Raw genomic sequence first — 18,537 nt, 5'->3', positions numbered from 1 at the left:
GAGTCCCCGTACCACTTTACTAAATTTCTCTCATTTATGTCCAGTTTTTCCTCTCTCTCTCTCTCTCTCTCTCTCTCTCTCTCTCTCTCTCTCTCTCTCTCTCTCTCTCTCTCTCTTTCTCTGTTACCTGTTAAGTTCCCCACCTGGAGTCTGTCGGTGCTCGCTGTTCGGGTGTCCTGAGGAGGGGATGAGGTGGAGGGCGTCAGGGAGGAGAACAACAAACGTGTAATTCGTATATAAGAACACAGACGATGGAAAAATGGAAACGTAAAATGACTTTATATACACACACACAAAGAAAAAAAAAACGTAATGAGGGAAACTTGAATAATAAACAAAGATTAGAGTGTACAAGAGGAAAATGCTGAAGCGAAAGGAAAAAGGAGAGAGAAAAAAAAAAAAGAAGGCAAGAACAACATAGACAGGGCAGATACAGAGGCATACACCGCCACCCTTACTGGACGCGACTGAGCGAGAAGTGAGGACGTCAGGGAAGAGGCCAATAAATGTTTCAACTCTTCACATTACTGTAACTCACTTTTATTTCCCTCCAGACTTAAAGGTAAAAACATGTGTGAGCTTAACAAGGAAGCCTACTGTAGCTAGATAACAGACTGCCACACTGCGTCACTCTGCACCACGGGCGTCGTTCGTAACGGAATGAGAACATCGTATATAATTTTACCGTTTTAAGCTCCACCGAACTCCTCGCCCAGACAACTACTCCGGGGAACAATAGCACAGGTAAAGCTCCTTATGTGGGCGAGGATGGAGCCTGCAACTTCGGAGAGGGAGCTTAACAAAAAGTACGATTATATTTTTTCGATGCTCCGCCACTCTTTTGCCACGTAAGTTCCCAGGAGATAATTATTTCCGGGGGATAGTTACATGATTAAACACTTGGAGCATCGCAGCATTGAGTAGGTCAGGCTGTTAGTTACGTAGAAATGAGAAAATGAAAAAAAAAAAAAGAAAAATCATAAATTCTCAAACCGCTACCAAAGAAGACACCTCATGTTCATCACTCTCCACATACACTTCCACACGAGCGTTGGTCATTGGAAGGCACTGTAGCGGCGGAGCGGAGCGTCGCATCACCACCTGCATCCTCCCGTCACCTTTAGCAGCGGCGCCCTCAGGTGTTGTGCCGCCGGTGATGCAAACCTAACCTTCTCGCTTTTTAAAACATGGTGTACGCTCTCTCTCTCTCTCTCTCTCTCTCTCTCTCTCTCTCTCTCTCTCTCTCTCTCTCTCTCTCTCATTCTTCTTACATATATTTTCTTACTTCCCCTTCTTTCTTCATCCTCCCCTTCTCTTCCTGTCCTTTATCTTTTTCTTCTAATCTCTCTCTCTCTCTCTCTCTCTCTCTGGACTGCATCAGCGAGAGAAAGGAGGACCAAAAAGTACGGCAGTAATATCACTGCTCCACTAGAGTCCCTGCAGCTTGTGTTGAGCGGGGCGGGACATTTGCAGTAGTATTTTCAAAGTATTGTTTTTGCAAGGCCGCACCGCCGCTGTCAGAATATGGTATGTGATTCGCAAACACTGATACTCGTACATTCCAGTGACACGAGGATTGTTAGGGAGCGAGCGGGCGAACAAAACGATGACGCGACACACACACACACACAAACACACACACACACACACACACACACACACACACACACACACACACACACACACACACACACACACGACGACACGCCTGTTTTCACTTTTCAAGGTTCATTCCCACTTTGTTCTCATCGCGCTGGAATGTCACAAAGGCCGGGAATCGAACCCTGAGCCTTGAATTCTCTCTCTCTCTCTCTCTCTCTCTCTCTCTCTCTCTCTCTCTCTCTCTCTCTCTCTCTCTCTCTCTCTCTCTCTCTCTCCTCGTCGCTCTTAACTGTTCATACTCCGGCTGGGTTTTCTCGCTAATGACTGACACAGATCTCACTCACTTTCCGCCAGATGTCACTGAGTATCGTCATTTTCATCAGTTTTCGTCGGTCTCATTACACTCCTGCAGTCAGTCGGTCGTTAGATTAACAAATGCTTCTCTTTCTTGTCACTATCATTCTCTCTTCCTCACTCACGCTCACCTCTTCTTATACCATCCATCACTTTCGTCTCTCTCTCTCTCTCTCTCTCTCTCTCTCTCTCTCTCTCTCTCTCTCTCTATTAATCTTCCAATACTATCAGTTTTGTCAGTTTTGTAAATGTTATTGTCTTAGCCTCACTCAACATTAGTCTTTCGTTACTTTCATTCTGTCTCTCCTTCACACACTAATAACTTGTCTTTTATTACCATTGCTTTTGTTACTGTCATTCTTTCTCCCTTACTCAAGTTCAACTTTTTTTTTTCAACACTATCAGTCACTATTATTTTCATACTCTTATTCATCTATCACTATCACTTTCGTCATTATAAAGTTTTCCGCCTCACACACCATTACTTTTTTGTCACTCTCAATCATCTGAGTCTTTCACCTTTACATTTACAATCTCTGCCTCACTCGTCCGCAGCACTTCAAATCGCCGTCCGCTTGCCTTACCGAAGACGGATGTTTGGACCCTATAGAAATTTGTACGCAGGTAGGGTAGATCTTTCCTGACGTAGGCGCAGTAGAAGGCTGTTTAAATCTTCACTTCTTCTTGTCTTCGCTCCGTCCGGGCACGTAAAAGTGAATGTAATAAAGGCAGATGCAGCAGAGGGCGAGGAGGAGGAGGAGGAGCGGCAGCAGGAGGGCGGGGGATGACCTAGGGCGGGGGCGGCGTCACGTGAACCAACAGGAGCGACGCCCCGCCAGGTGGTCAGGGTGGATGTGGTCCTCGTACGGCAGGGTTGACCTCATTTCATCTCGCACCTGTGGGAGGCACGGCTGGAGGAGGAGCTCTCTTGGGATATCTCACAGTATCGCTAAACATAAAGGACATCGTTAGGTGGTGGTGGTAGCTAGTGGATGCGCTGAAGGAGGGATGACGTTTAAAGCATCGCTAAATCTATAAGTTGGTCGTCAGGAGAAAGGCAGTAGCAGGCGGTGCTCAAGGGCGCAGTGAGGTCGTCTTTTAGTGTATCATTAAATCTAACTGATCGTCATTTGGAGGGTGGTCATGCAGAAGGGGGGAGGTGAGGTCATGTTAGAAGCGGCGCTGTATCTAAAGGCTGATCGTCAGGAGAAGGGGAGGAAAGGGTCGTGCAGAAGGGCGGAGGTGAAGTGGTTTTAAAGCACCTCTTAAATCTAAGGGGTCGTCATTTGGAAGGTGGAGACAGTGGATGGTGCAGAGGTTAGGTCGTGGTAGATCGTGCGTGGTAGTTCAAGAGACGCTAGTGGAATGCGTGTGGAGGAGGTGCGTTTACCACTTTCTTCTCATCTCTGATGTTGAGCGTGCTGATGGCAATTTCCTTTGGTTAAACTTTATACGCCAATTTGCATTTAGATGACGACACTATTTAGTCTCTTGAAGGGACCTCCATCGGGAAACATCAGTGATGAGTTCACTTTGCATCGAACTCAAAGGCAATGCGTATTCCCGGAGGAGTGGGTGGAGGTGAGGCGAGAGGGGCAGCAGGGCAGGTGTAGCAGGGCAAGGTGACGGCACGACTGCCTCATTAACTCTTGTTACGCCATGCCAATACTCACCTTATTGTTCCTGCGACAGCCCCCCCCCCACACACACAAACACACATAAGGAGACAGGATCACATGAGTGTTGCTGAGGTACCGCATGCTGCAAATGGGTTAATGGAATTGGGTAAAACACACACACACACATACACACACACACACACACACACACACACACACACACACACACACACACACACACACACACACACACACACACAACCGAATATGTTATCGCGACAGTCGTGGATGCCCAAAACATTCATAACATAAAACAAAAATCATATAAACCACCACCGGGAGGCAGGACACAACGCCCTTCATGCAATCCTTGAAAGATGTCCAACCAAACAAACACACCCTTTTTACGACACACATCACAAACCACCAAGCCGGTCCCGCGTCACCTCATCACACGCACACACACAATACATACCTCCTCCGCTCGTCGCATTACCCTCAGGAAGTTCCCTCCCGCGAGCTTGGCCACGTCGTCATCCGTCCAACCTGGCTCCTGCAACACCGCCGCCAGCAGCACCGGGTACTTACTGACATCCTCCAGGCCTACGGGTGTCCTGGGAGAGAGACAGTACCGGGGGCGAGTTAGAAGATAGAGCAGGGGAAAGTGTAGGGGGGAGATGGAGAGTAGCGGTGGTGGTGGTGGTGGTGGGGCTGGTGGTGGTGGTAGTGGAGAAAGTTTGTTGGATGTGAAAGGAGTAGAAGACGAGGTTTAGACTGCGAAAAGGAAAAGGAAAGGAAAATGAGATAGAGAGAAAATGAAGGAGAGAAAAAGAGTAAGATGGGAAGGAAGGGAGTGAGGTGGGATGGATAAGGAGTGGGGATGAATGGGGAAGCAAGCAGAAGGCAAGTCTTAGGGCACAATAAGGAATATCTGTGTACCATCTAAAGGAGAAAGGAATAAGAATAAATACATAGTTATTTAAATTAAGGAATTAAATGAAAGATGAGTAACAATAACAAACTGGATGTAGTTAATTACAATGCTAAGCAATCACTGAGGAGAACGAACACACCACATTCCTACACATACTACACAGGCACCAATGACTCAGGCACCTCACACGAGGACATAGCCACGCGATACAGCCATGGTTGAAGGTTTGGTAGCTTGCCTCACTTCCTCTCACTGTGTTTTGTTTTGATTTAACGTTTTCCGATGTCCTTAAAATGTATCTGTGGCGAGGTTTAGAGTAAGGAGGCTGTCTGCAGATAGAAGATTTAAGATTGAAGGAAAACGCCAAGACAGAGTGGAGAGGAGTGTGGCATGCTAACAGATTTTTAAACTATATTTCGGCAAATGAAGCCTTCCTTGTAACTCATTAGTCTTCATGGCTTCCACTGGAGAGGGGAAGTCTCTGTTAGGTTTCTCCACTCATCTCGGTCTGCTGTCCATTTATTCCTGACCACCCAAGCGTGACTCCTCCCAGCTCTCCATCTAGTCCTCTATCTTCCCTGCCTTCACTGTAACATTCCTAGATTCCCTTCCTGCCACTCTACCTGTCACGCTGTTGTTTGCAGCATGACGTGTCCCGGCAGTGTTCATTTTCTTCCTTTTACTTGTAATCAAGACATCTTCACCTTTGATTTACTCCTTAATTCAAACACCTTCATGATGATGCCTAATGACTCACTCACTTGTTAATGCCATCAAAGTCTGCGCCAACGCCCACGTGGTCGAGCCCCGCCACCTCCCGGATATGGGTGATGTGTCCTGCGGGAGGAGAGAGCCATGGTCATAAGAAAAGTGACGCATGAATAATAAACTGTAATGAGTGAATTCATAAGTGTTGTCAGTGATGGGTCAGTGTTACATGCACTGATCCGAGGCGGCAGATGAAAGATTTAAAAGTAGTACAAGGACTGTGTTATGTAAGTCATGAGGATGCTGTTAAGTGGGCAATTGTCTTGTTAGTGATATTGTTATTGTCATTATTATCATTATTATCATTAACTGAAGTAGTAGTACTAATAGTACTATTATTATTATTATTATTATTATTATTAATAGTAGTATTAGTAGTAGTAGTAGTAGTAGTAGTAGTAGTAGTAGTAGTAGTAGTAGTAGTAGTAGTAGTAGTAGTAGTAGTAGTAGTAGAGTAGTAGTAGTAGTAGTAGTAGTAGTAGTCGCAGTAGTGCACTAGTAATAATGGAAATATTCGTAATAGTAGTAATAATATATTCTAAGTTGTTGTGGCAGCAATACTGCACGGGCAGTAAGAATGGTTATGACAGCATCATAATTATGCGTTTCCCTGCAGTTATGATAAAAATACCTAAATGAACAATATCTACACAACACAGCATCTCTTCGCCATAACCTGGGCCACACGCTTTATATCTACGGCACGGGATGAAAATTGTGAAGTAGAAATATAAGACAAAATAGATAAATATACCAATAATAAAAACCAGGAAAAAATAACCAGGTGTTTTAATTACAGCGCCGGTGCCTGCAGGAGGACAGGCGACAAAGGGCACAGGTAATACTTTCATGACTACCAATTCCCTCCGCCCCCCAGCTGCTTCAGGCGCTTCACTTTTTGGTTCGGAAAATCACGAGTGAAGCTTCGATCCTCTGGTGTATAATTACCTTCTGACTCAATCCCTACAAAATTTTTCGTGCTCCCTTGCGTCTCAACAGAACACATGCGAAGGCCGTGTGTGTGTGCAGTGGCGGGGAGAAACACTTGGCAATGGAAAAAGTACACTTGAGAGAGAGAGAGAGAGAGAGAGAGAGAGAGAGAGAGAGAGAGAGAGAGAGAGAGAGAGAGAGAGAGAGAGAGAGAGAGAGAGAGAGAGAGAGAGAGAGAGAGAGAGAGAGAGAGAGAGAGAGAACAAAGACCGACGAAGAATTTTCGTAACAATACTTGATAACAGAGGTGTTTATTACCGTATGAATAGTAAGTTGTCACACACACACACACACACACACACACACTTTCCCCGTCACTACCAGGTACTTACGGACAACATCGTGGATGGTGGCAGTGTCGTTGCAGGTGAGGAAGTAACTGTAGAAACTGACCATCACGATCCCGCCATTTAAGTGCTGGAACGAGGGAGACGAAATGAGACGAGCGGCGAGGAAGGGAGAGAGGGAGAGGGCGCGACGAGGGGAGGAGGGATGCAGGGATGAGGCAGTGAAGGATGGAAGGATGTGGGATGGGAGAATGAAGGGGTTAGGAGTGGCAGGATGAACAATGAAGGACGTGGGAAGGAAGGATGAAGGAATAAAGAGGAGGAGGCTGAAGGGATGAGAAAGAGTGAAGGATGATGGAGGGTGAGGCTTTGAGATGCGAGGAGAGAGATGACGGTGAAGGGGAAGGGAGGGAAGGAGGTGACGCAGGAGTGGGAAGAGAAGAGATGACTGAGTAAAAGAGAAGGGAAGAAGTGACGGGATAAGAAGGGAGGAGGTGATTGGGTGAGAAGGAAAGAAGAAAAGAAGGAAGGAGATAACTCAATGAAAGGGAAGATAGGAGGTAACTGGATGAGAGCTGGAGGAGGAAATGGTGGCGGGATGAGAGGAAAGGAAGCGACTGGTCAAGGAGGAAGGAGGTGGCGGCGGAGGCGGACAAGGAGGCGGAGGCGTTAAAGCGAGGGTCTTGCCGCCCCCCTCGTCCTCCACCCCTCTTAGGCACTCACCACTTGTCGGAGGATGTCGTCGGGCACGTTGCGCGGGTGGCGGCAGAGGGCGTGGGCGGAGGAGTGGGAGAAGATGACGGGCGCGCGGGACACGGCCAGGGCGTCGCGCATCGTCTGCTGGGACACGTGGGACAGGTCCACCATCATGCCCAGCCGGTTCATCTCCAGCACCACCTTCTGCGGGAGGGAGAGGGGGGAGTGAGGGAGAGCAGGGAGAGTGGAGGCGCTGGCTGAAAGTGATGGAGAGGGAAGGGAGAAGGACAGGAGATAAGACGTGGACTGTAAGAGTAATAGGGAGGGAGAAAGTGAGAGGGAAGAAGAGGAGGGAGGTGGAGGGAGAGAAAGGAGGAGGAAAAAGGTACGAATATAAGATGGAGTAAAGAGGAAGGAGTGAGAGTGAACAGGAAGAGAGAGAGAGAGAGAGAGAGAGGAGAGAGTGAGAGAGAGAAGAGAGAAGAGAGAGGAGAGAGAGAGAGAGAGAGAGAGAGAGAAGAGAGGAGAGAGAGAGAGAGAGAGAGAGAGAGAGAGAGAGAGAGAGAGAGAGCACTACAAAAGAAAACGGTAGTGGGACCTAACAGGTGGTTAAGGCAAAAGCAAAAGAAACAGAAAAAGAGAGCTTTGAGACAGGACAAGAGAGAGAGAGAGAGAGAGAGAGAGAGAGAGAGAGAGAGAGAGAGAGAGAGAGAGAGAGAGAGAGAGAGAGAGAGAGAGAGAGAGACTCACCGCCCCAAAGTCGTTCAGTCCAAAGTTTTCCTCCTCGTGTCCTCCAGAGTCCGTCGGTGAGGAGTCGGCCCTGGGAAGAATTGAAAAGGCCTGAGCACACTGAATGGAGGAGTGAGGGCTTGAAGCACCATGGGGACGACTGGCTATAGTGTCACCAACTCTGTAATTCTGTCACCTGTGAACATGCGGATATGGTAAAGCTGGCACTGCTGATGTTCCCTCTCGCTGACTGGTCTATGTATTTACGTATTTTTTTCCCTCTTTAAACGTGCGGCAAACAAACGCTGTTTTTTCATCTGAGCTCTTACAATTCTTGGGAGCAGTAAACACCTGCCACTATAGATGAGGTCACTGCCAGAGAGTTACATAACGGGCAGGTGAGAGGGTGATGCAAACCTGCTGTTGACCCTCCCTGTGTCCTTCTGCCTGCTTCCATTTAACAGAGTGCAGTTGCAGCTTGCGCTCTAAAGCCAACCTCTCTTGCTATCAACACTACACTGTACATGCTACAAACACCCACACAGACTTATCACCAAATTACGTATAATCATGTTTCCATCTGGGGAGAGAACCACAAATGAGCCCAAGCCAGTTTGTCCCTCGTCAGGGTTCTCCTACCTCTATTTTTTTTTTTTTGAAGGTATTTGAAGGAATTTTTTATTCGTCTTTTTGTAATTAGTCAATCCCCCTGATACATTAAAAGAGCGTGGGGGGTGGGGGTCGGGGAATACGAAGAGCAATCGACGAGTGTGAGCATCACTCAGTGGCAGTGTTGCCATATCGGTGTGTCCGGAGATGACAGAATTGCTTAACGGAGATGGCGACACTGAGTGGCACTAAAACTATTAAACTTACTTTTACATGACATAAATATGGAATGGAAATCTTGCATAATTAACTAAAAGGGAACGAAAATTAGGAGAGGAATTTCAAATAGGTTTTTATATGAAGGGCTGTGCGTCATCCAGTGTAACGCCCTGATCTGATCTGGTCACCGTGAATATATGCGAGTGAAGCAGATGGTGTGTGCGCGTGTGGCAGGAAAATAAATTAATAGGAAAGAGTTTAACGATAAGTGAAGAGGGAGCATCGTAAAGAAGCTTGGCGTGTTAGGAGGAAGTGTATGGATGGCGCCGGGTGGTGACTCTTCCCTCACAGCCGCTGCCTGGGGGACTTGCTGAAAATGGTCGACATCATCCCCAAATAAATGTCAATGAGTTCATAAAAAAAAAAAAAAAAAAAAAAACTACAAGCACGCAGATAAAGTCATCAGACGCAAAGCAAATATAAATAAACACAAACCAACACAATGCAGAATAAAAATTACCACAATGCCATAAGAAAGAAATCGAAAAGATATTCTATAATAGATCCAAAATACTCCTGAAGCATGCAAACATTAAACACCAAAAAAAAAAAAAAAAGAAAAAAGAAAAAAACAAACAAAACAAGAGTATATGGATAAGAAACCTACATTAAACACCGGAAGTGTCAATGAGAAATCTGAAATCCTGAGAGGACAATTTAAATCAAGGTTTCAATCCCCTGCTGATACATCTTAGCATCTGAAACCTTCTCGGCGTGGGTTGTAATCTTCCCTGCAGTCGTCCTCTAGCCTCGTCCTTCCTCCTCGCTGACTCTATTAGACAAGCTAAGTCCCCCCTTGAGCTTCGTGATGCATTAACTCTGATCCTTGGCAATCTTCCCTCTTCTCTCTCTCTCTGTCTCTCTCTCTCTCTCTCTCCTCTTTTCTTTCCTCATCTCACCTTCTGTCCATTTTCTTTCAAGCTCCTTTTGCAATTTTATTCCAATCTCTGGCTGTCTCTTCATCGTCATAGAGGTAGTGTGTGTGTGTGTGTGTGTGTGTGTGTGTGTGTGTGTGTGTGTGTGTGTTATATTACCAGCCCGTTACCATCTGTGTTATTACGCCATTAACTTGTGTGTACATAAGAGGTTCTCCTGGCAGGGAAATATACAAGTGTGTTAGAGTGAGTCATTAACAGGTGTGCTGTGATCAGTAATTAATGATGGCTCGTAGCAGGTGTGAAAGGCTTCCAGTGGCTGGCTGGTGACGTTTGTGGCTGGTACACGTGTACTGGGATCAGGCTTGGCAAAGGTGTGAATGTGCAAGGTGTGAATGACAGATTTATATTTCTGCTTCACCTGTATAATGAATACCAGTGTACAATATTTATCTACTGAACGTTTCCTTCTCCAAATATTCCTTGTACTGACTTGGGGGTCTTCACACGACGCCACCGTGATGTCGCCGCCATGTTTGCAATACATCAAACATAACCTCTCAGACGCGGCCACGCCACCATATCTGTCAACGTGGTCAGATTTGTGATGGTAAGATGTTTTTTTGTGTGCAGCCAGGCTGGTGGCGCCACCACATGTCTACATGAAGCTGACGGAACTATTCACACGGAACACGACTTTCAGCGACGCCAGACATGTATGTGGCGGCGGGGGACCAAGCACACCGGGACACATAAATCTGGTTTCATGATGGACATTTTGTTGTCGAGAGACGAAGACGCCGAAAATTGGCGAAGTGTTAAGGGATCTGAAGAAAGCAGTAACAATTTTGCGCATCAGTTCTGCAAAATGGGTTGAACCTAATAAATATATTCTCTATGCTGTTAATATATGAATACGAGAAGATAAAGGAAGCTGCTAGAGGCCATCAGGTCTACACGTGGCATTTCCTGTATAAAACATACCTACCTATTTCCGCCAATCATCCTCGTCCTTAAAATTGTCCAGTTTACGTTTAAAGCTCCCAAATGACAGACACTAACAACATGATGGGTGAGGGGCACACTTACCAGGGCGTGTTGCAGGTGTGGGTGAGGGTGAGGTAGCGCACGCCCAGGTCATAGTACATCCTGAGCACGGAGAGACTCGCCCCCACCAGATGGCCGCCCTCCACGCCCAGCAGGCTTGCCACCCGCCCCGAGTTGTACACCTCCAGTAGGCCTGCCAACGATGACACGCTGAGTGTGTGTGTGTGTGTGTGTGTGTGTGTGTGTGTGTGTGTGTACAGATTTTCGAATATTTGTTGCAGCACATAAAAAGAAGTAAGGAGCCAGCATGCCATGTGTGGAAATCCCGACATATGAAATACTCGCACGACCCTCTGTTCTGCCACAAGTCCACCTCTACAAGCCCGATGGTGGCGCTGTAACTGACGAGTTTCTGGGTGCTTGAGTTCGAACCTTCGGCATCCACTCACCGGGTATCATTTACTGACAACAACGACGACGACGACAAAGAAGAAGAAGAAGAAGAAGAAGAAGAAGAAGAAGAAGAAGAAGAAGAAGAAGAAGAAGAAGAAGAAGAAGAAGAAGAAGAAGAAGAAGAAGAAGAAGAAGAAGAAGAAGAAGAAGAAGAAGAAGAAGAAGAACAACAACAACAACAACGAGGAGGAGGAGGAAGAGGACGAAAAACACCGGCACACCAGAGTACCAAACGCTGGCACACAAACAGGAAAAGTTTGCCCTAATTATGAAAGCACCACGGAACTCAAGTACTTAGGTAAATACAAAGAAACTCTTCCCACGTACTTGGGAATTACGAAGTTGAGCCATTGGAAGCCAACGCGAAGAGCCGCTTCTGACCATGGACCATAATCTGAACACTTCTGCACCGCACCTCCATTACATACACTCAAAGGGCTCTAGGTAATGGTACATGGGTTTCTAGTGGTATTTTTATGATTCTAGTGACAAATTAACGAGATTTTTACGTAATCAATAGGAGGATTACTCTTGGGAACTCGGCTAATCATCTCTGTAGCCTTGGGAAATAGTCGTGATGGGAGAGCAAAGCGTTTCGGAATACGGGGCCATATGCTGCTCCCCTTCAGGAAACACGGGAAGCTGAACGCGAGAAGGTGAAGGCAGATGCGTGGTGGTGGTGTGGTGGTGGTGGTGGTTGACTGACTGCCTAATTGACTAACTGATGAACTGTACGACTGATTGAGTGATTGGTGGATTGATGGACTGTCTGACTGAATAATTGATCAGTTATGTCTGACTGTTGGGTGTATGAATTATTTGTCTGATGGATTGATTGATGGGATGTATGTCTTATTTACTAACTGATGGGTTGCATGTCTACTTGATTTTCAGAAGGGGGCATAAGACAAGACAACACAGCTCACAGGTTTAATTACGTGTATCAATTTGTTCGGAGCAAGTTCGCGTTCCCGTCTTGGTGCGCCGCTGCCGAACGCAAGGAATGGTGAGTGAGAGACGGTGGGTTCACGAGGTTTGCAGATTCACTCATATGTGGCCGTCCTTTATACATTATTCAATACTTACACACTGAGAGCCTTTCCCTGCCTGCATAAGAATGAAAGGAATGATGAACTTCAATATTTAACTTTCAAATCTTTCCATTATTACGAGAGGGAAAAAAAAAGCGACGAGATGAGGAGGGGTGGAGAGGATGGCAGTGTTACCAGAAGAACGTCCGTCTCCCTCCTTCGAGCGCCAACATTGCAACGCTGACACATGGAATTATTTAATTTTTTAGCCACCTTTCTGACTTAATTCCAACCTTTCCTGACGGGTTTACATCAACAAGTCACGAGGGGAGACTCTAACAGAGGGGAAGTTATTACGTTACCGATGTTTTTACCCGATGAATTGAGACAAATAATTATAAACAGTAACGTAATATTCGCTGAGTTTGTACTACTAAAGCACAAAATTTGCGAAAAGAAGTGTTAGCGTGAGCCATTGTTAATGATAATAATGAAATGAGAAGACGACGACAATAACAACAACAACAACAACAACAACAACAACAACTACGTACTACTACATAATACAAAACAGACAGCAAAAGGACAGCTGGTCAACACAAGACAGTTCTGGAGCACTTAAAGCTTACCATCTGCAAATATCTATACACTTATCCAACCTCCTCTTGACACCACCTAACGACCGTGCTAAGTATACGCCACTCATCCACAACACTATTTTGTTTGTCAGTCTTCGCTTATCTCCTTTTTAAATAGATCTTGTTTCATACGGGTTCCAACTTGTTCCCAGACTAAAAGGACCTGATTTATAACCTCCTCTGATGAACCCCGTGGAGACTTATTGGCGTGGGAGTGTGTGGGCGTGGGGGAATTACTGGCGTGGGAGTGTGTGGGCATGGGGGACTTACTGGCGTGGGAGTGTGTGGGCGTGGGGAACTTACTGGCGTGGGAGTGTGTGGGCGTGGGGGACTTACTGGCGTGGGAGTGGGCGTATCCGAGGTGCTGCGGGTAGCGCGCGATGAGTCTCTTCAGCACGTCGATCTGCTCCAGCGTGACCTGCGCCGCGTTGAGGTACTGCGCGCCGCACGGCACGTACGCCGCCCAGAACTGCGGCACACACACACACACACACACACACACGAAAGAAAAGAATCACGTTAGTAATTGAAATGAAGGCTGTATGCATGGGTTTTGCTATACATTTCTCCTAACACACTTCGACCATCTCCAAAAAAAGGCGGTTAAAATAAATAAAGTGGATAAATAAATAACTAAATAAACAAACAAAGAAACAAATAAATAAATTAAATAAATAAATAAAAATAAATAAATAAGAATCCATTATTATTTAAACTTCTCTTCAGTCCAGCGCTTTTTTTCTTCATTCATTTCTTTCTCCAAATTTTCTACTTCTTGATTCCTCGTTTCTTCTTTTCTTCCTCATTTGTCTCCTCTATGAAAGTGCCCTAGACTCACCCCAGCGAATCTCAGCACAGCCACACCGGTGGGTCAGTATTGGCAACAGAGAACCATTTATTAAGGAGACAAAAATGAACAAGGAGTCAAGATTCCCTCCCTTCCGCCTCCTAACCCCCTCCCCGCAACACCCATGCACGCACTCACCTGGGCGCCCACTCTGCCGTGCCTGAGGCGAGCCAGGTCGGTGTGGGACCAGGGGGAGCCGCCCCAGGGCTCCACCGTGCTCAGGTTCTGCGACATGTCCACCTTCTCCAGCTTGTTGTGCACGAAGTTGCGGATGTTCCACGCCAGGTCGTTGTGTCTGCGGCGAGGCGTGGAAGGGAACACGGGAGTTAGTAGTGACGGGAGGGAAGGGGCGTGGCTCCCAGTGTGGGAGAGGGAGAGAGAGAGAGGAGGGGTGGTGATGGTGGTATTAAGGGTTGGAGGAGATATGATATGTAGATGTTAAAATGACGAGTTTAGACTATACAGAGAGAGAGAGAGAAGCACCGCCACCGCCATCACCAGTATAGAAGTGGTGGATGAGGGTGAGAGGATATATAAGAATGATGATTACAAACGGAAAATGTTTCTATTAAGAACACGAGTGGCAAGGTTCACAACATGAAAAGTGCAAGTGCCGCCACAAATCCCTCCCAGGCAGCAGTTCCTGGTTGGTCCTGGGAGTGGACAAGTCCGACACGTTCTCATCTCAAAACGCTTTGTCGTCTCGTTAACACTATTTTCAAACACCACGGAGATACTTAATCGGGTTTTCAACGGTGGTGCAAATCCTGGTTAAGATACCATTAAAACAAAGAAAATATCGTTGACAACTCACAGGAAACTCCACTGAGTTCTGTTTAAAAGTCGTTCTGGTAAGACGCCGAAGCATTAATTTGAATACAATCCTTGAAGTGACATCAACCTCAAGGAGCAACAACGAATCACTCAAGTTCATAGCAGCTTAATCCACTGAAACACAACAATTCGCCGCAGGTTCCTTTAAAGGCCACCTCCTACACAGCCTCGATATTCGCTCCTCGTCCACAACTCGCTGCTCACGAGCACTTCACGCTGACACTGAACAGCACACGAAGGCACAGCATTGATCACAGGCAGGCACGGCAATCATCTCGCTAAGGACAGTATGAATGGCGTCAGAAATCAAAGCACTGCCACCCACAGCGTCCATAACACAGCAAGAGAGCGATGGTGACACACAGAGGAGGCACAGAGGCATGGAGTGTTCCTTCCATTTCAGTCTTCCTGCGTCGAAAACATTTTTATCTCATAACGTATGGTATTTATTATTATTAATTTCATTTATTAGTCTCAGCTTTTAATTTGGTATTTTCATTCAGTTCACAGTCGCTTTGTACTGGGGCGGATGGTACTCGGGTCACACAAGCCTCAGGTCAGTTGATACTTAAGACAGATCGGCCTGAGTGCAAATAAGCCCCAGGACGTTTGCTACTCGACACTTGGTACCCAAACCACTTGGTCCCCAAAATGTCTCTAGGCTCAGACATCTGGACTACAAGTTTCGTGAAGGCAGCATGTGGATCCACACACTCCAATATTATGTTTGCCAACTCATCCAATACTTACTCAACCACATCCATCCTTCCACTCAACCATATCCACCCATCCACCAGGCCACCCACTCAACCACATCCACCTAACGCACACTACATATATACAAACCCACCCGCTAATCCATCCACCCGTCTCCTATCCACTAACACACCTACCCACACTCACCCATCCATCATTCCACCCACACTCGCCAAACCATTCACTCTACCACCCACTACACATTGACCTCCCCATCCACAACCACAACTAATCCATCCACCCATCCATCCACTGTCCACTGACCCTTCACCAAATCATTCATACTCATCCACCCAACCACTTACCTATCCATCCACCAATACTTCACATACACCAAGCCCACCATCCAGACCTCATCCACACACCCTTCACTCAACCAGCCACTCAACGATCCACTGACTCACCCATCTATCCACCCATTCAAGTATCCATCTACACACCAATTCATCCACCTACCCATCCATCTACCCATTTACTCATCCATCCGCCTATCCATTCACACATATATTCACCCACACATCTACCTATCATCTCTCAAGTGGGAGCGTCTGTCATTAGCAGCCACAAGGATTTACTGCATGACAGACGCGCTCAGTTTATGATCAAAATGCGCCAGTTTTTCCTCGCTATGACACGTTTCATAGCTAAGACTGCATAGCTACTACGACTACTACCATCAGTACTACTACTACTACTACTACTACTACTACTGCTATTACTACTGTGTGTGCGTGTGTGGGTGGTGCCTTGTCTAGGCCGCACCGTATGGGATTGCCGGCCTGGTATAGACAGATGGATTACTACCGCTGCTACAGTACTACTACTACTACTACTACTACTACTACTACTACTACTGGTGACCTGCTGCCAATCCATCCCCTCGCATGAAACCGTCACTGGTAATTGAAACTCGCGCCCATCACACACACACACACATTCACACACACACACACACACACACACACACACACAGGTTCACGTAGTTCTGATCAATACAACTACTTCTTTAACCATTTCACTTTGATATGAGACAATTATCACCACATATGTAATGAAAAAAAGTTATGGGTGAAAAGAATAGATTTTGCAATTTCTACCAAGTTTTAAGATTGGATGTGGCTGTAGAACAAGTGAAAAATGTCTCAAAGTGACTGGTAATTAGGGAAATGTGTACCAAGCGGCTGTTAAAGGGTCAAACATCAATTATATAGCTTTGTAATTCGTCTCTGCTCGGCGCCACACACACACACAAGGCAGTGAAGCGGGTAGGAGTGCAGCAAGGGAGCTCAAGACAAGCTTTTTTTTTAGCTTCCTTAGAGTGCAGTGTTAACACTACTACGGTATCCTTAGCGCCCAGCTCCGCCCCGCCCCGCCGAGCCCCTCCAAGCCTCGCCCCGTCCCGCCGCGGGTAAGGTAACAATTTCCTGTCTCTCCCCGTCAATATTTAACGTAATTTCCAGGGTTTTACAAGGTTTTCCAGGAGTTTTTAGACTTGGGTGTATATGAGGAAGAGGAGGAGGAGGAGTATGAGGGGGAGGGAAAAGGAGGAGGAGGTATGGAGGAGAGGAAGAAAAAACATTTCGGCACCAGTATTATTTTTTTTCTTTTTTGTTAATGGAATTGGCATTGTTTTGGTATTTAATTTATCGTTACGAAACTATAACAAGTTATCCTATATAATAAAATCTAGTCTAGTTGTGTTTTTTGTTTCTCAAAATCAACCAATTCGTCATTTTATCAATTTTTAACGTTTTCTTATTAGCACGCCTAGGATTGCTTTGGTATTTAATTAAAGACTTAAAAAATATAAGAAACCTATACCAAACAATAATATCCAATAAATTCTGGTCTACTAATCCGTATTTTCAAATTTAAGTTAAGTCCGTTGCTGGACTTGAAAAATAATTTTCTTTACACGACGAAGAATTTGTGTTTTGTTTAGTTATCTGGAAAGCAAAATTTTTTTTTTGTATTCAGAATATGTAATATAATCTAGTCTGGCTGTGTTTTCTATCTCGATATTATATTTTTTTTTGTGGTGCCGTTAGTAAAAGTTACAAATTGTTTTTGGAATTTCCTTTATTATTATTAAGAATTGAAATGTTTTGATATTCATGGTATTAGTTAAAGTATATAGCAAGTCAGAATATGTAGTGCATTCCAGTCTGGGCGTCTTCTTTCTTCCCGTCATTTTCAAAATGAAATTAGCTACGTATATATAAGGGCCGTATATATAAGGCGTATATATAAGGACTGACATTCTTATATAACTAAATGTATCATAACAAGAAGTGAAGCTGGATGGAATTTTTCTCTTTCACATTTGTATTACGTTTGTTTAATTAATCAGGTTGACATTGGTCGGGATGGGACTTCTTATTATTTCTTACGCCTGTTTTTGCGGGAGCGGATGGGAGTCAGGGTGTTGTGGTGACGAGCGGCACGGCGGGGAGGGACTTCGGGAGGGGATATGGATATGTGGATGGAAGGAGTGAGTGGGTGACTGAATAGATGTATGGATGGATGAATGCGTTGTAGGTAGGTATGTGGATAAATGAGTGGCTAGGCGAGTCAATGAATGGGTAGGTGGATGAAACGGTGAATGGATATGTGAATAGGTGGGTGGATGGATGAGTGGGTGGGTTGGTGGGTGGGTAGATGGTAAATGGGCGAGTGGACGGGTGGATGAATGGATGCATCGATGGGAGTCAGTGGTTGGATAGATGGGTGGGCAAGTTGATTTGGGGGCGGCTGAATGGATGAGTGGATGTGGTTGAATAAGGAGATAGTTTGGTGAATATTATAATAATGTGTGCGGATCCACATGCTGCCTTCACGAAACCTGTAGTCCAAACATCTGGAGTCTAGAGACATTTTGGGGTCCAATTGGTTTGGGTAACAGGTGTCTCGAGTACCAAACGTCCTTAGGCTTGTGTGACCTGAGTACCATCCGCCCCACTACCAAGTGAGTAGATGTTCCATGTTCCATATTCCATCATGTTCCATGTCACATGTTTCATATTCCATCATGTTCCACATTCCATCATGTTCTATGTTCATGTTCAATCTGGTTCCATGTTCCATTTACCTTTATAAATAATATTATAACTGCTACGACTATATATCATTAAAACTAAGTAAACTTTATATTGTAGGTATCATAATGATCTTAAGTAAGGGTGGCCGCAC

General features: G+C 45.6%; 1 protein-coding gene across 4 annotated transcripts in view; it reads right to left on the bottom strand.

Moving 5' to 3' along the window:
• Nucleotides 1-518: 518 nt before the first annotated feature.
• LOC135112098 (dipeptidase 1-like) overlaps nucleotides 519-18,537 on the bottom strand; it is a 155,628-nt gene continuing 137,609 nt past the window's right edge. For all 4 annotated transcript variants that reach the window (XM_064026062.1, XM_064026063.1, XM_064026060.1 and 1 more), the window contains 9 exons: nucleotides 13,897-14,053; nucleotides 13,248-13,380; nucleotides 10,832-10,982; nucleotides 8,001-8,070; nucleotides 7,278-7,454; nucleotides 6,600-6,684; nucleotides 5,271-5,346; nucleotides 4,051-4,189; nucleotides 519-2,852 (listed from right to left, as the gene is read on the bottom strand). In XM_064026062.1, the coding sequence (XP_063882132.1) occupies nucleotides 2,763-2,852; nucleotides 4,051-4,189; nucleotides 5,271-5,346; nucleotides 6,600-6,684; nucleotides 7,278-7,454; nucleotides 8,001-8,070; nucleotides 10,832-10,982; nucleotides 13,248-13,380; nucleotides 13,897-14,053 (1,078 nt within the window). In that variant the 3' untranslated portion in view covers nucleotides 519-2,762. The remainder of the gene's footprint in view (nucleotides 2,853-4,050; nucleotides 4,190-5,270; nucleotides 5,347-6,599; nucleotides 6,685-7,277; nucleotides 7,455-8,000; nucleotides 8,071-10,831; nucleotides 10,983-13,247; nucleotides 13,381-13,896; nucleotides 14,054-18,537) is intronic.

Source organism: Scylla paramamosain, chromosome 23 (assembly GCF_035594125.1).
Source record: "Scylla paramamosain isolate STU-SP2022 chromosome 23, ASM3559412v1, whole genome shotgun sequence".
NCBI classification, from domain to species: domain Eukaryota; kingdom Metazoa; phylum Arthropoda; class Malacostraca; order Decapoda; family Portunidae; genus Scylla; species Scylla paramamosain.
This window is presented reverse-complemented; position numbering and strand designations above follow the sequence as displayed.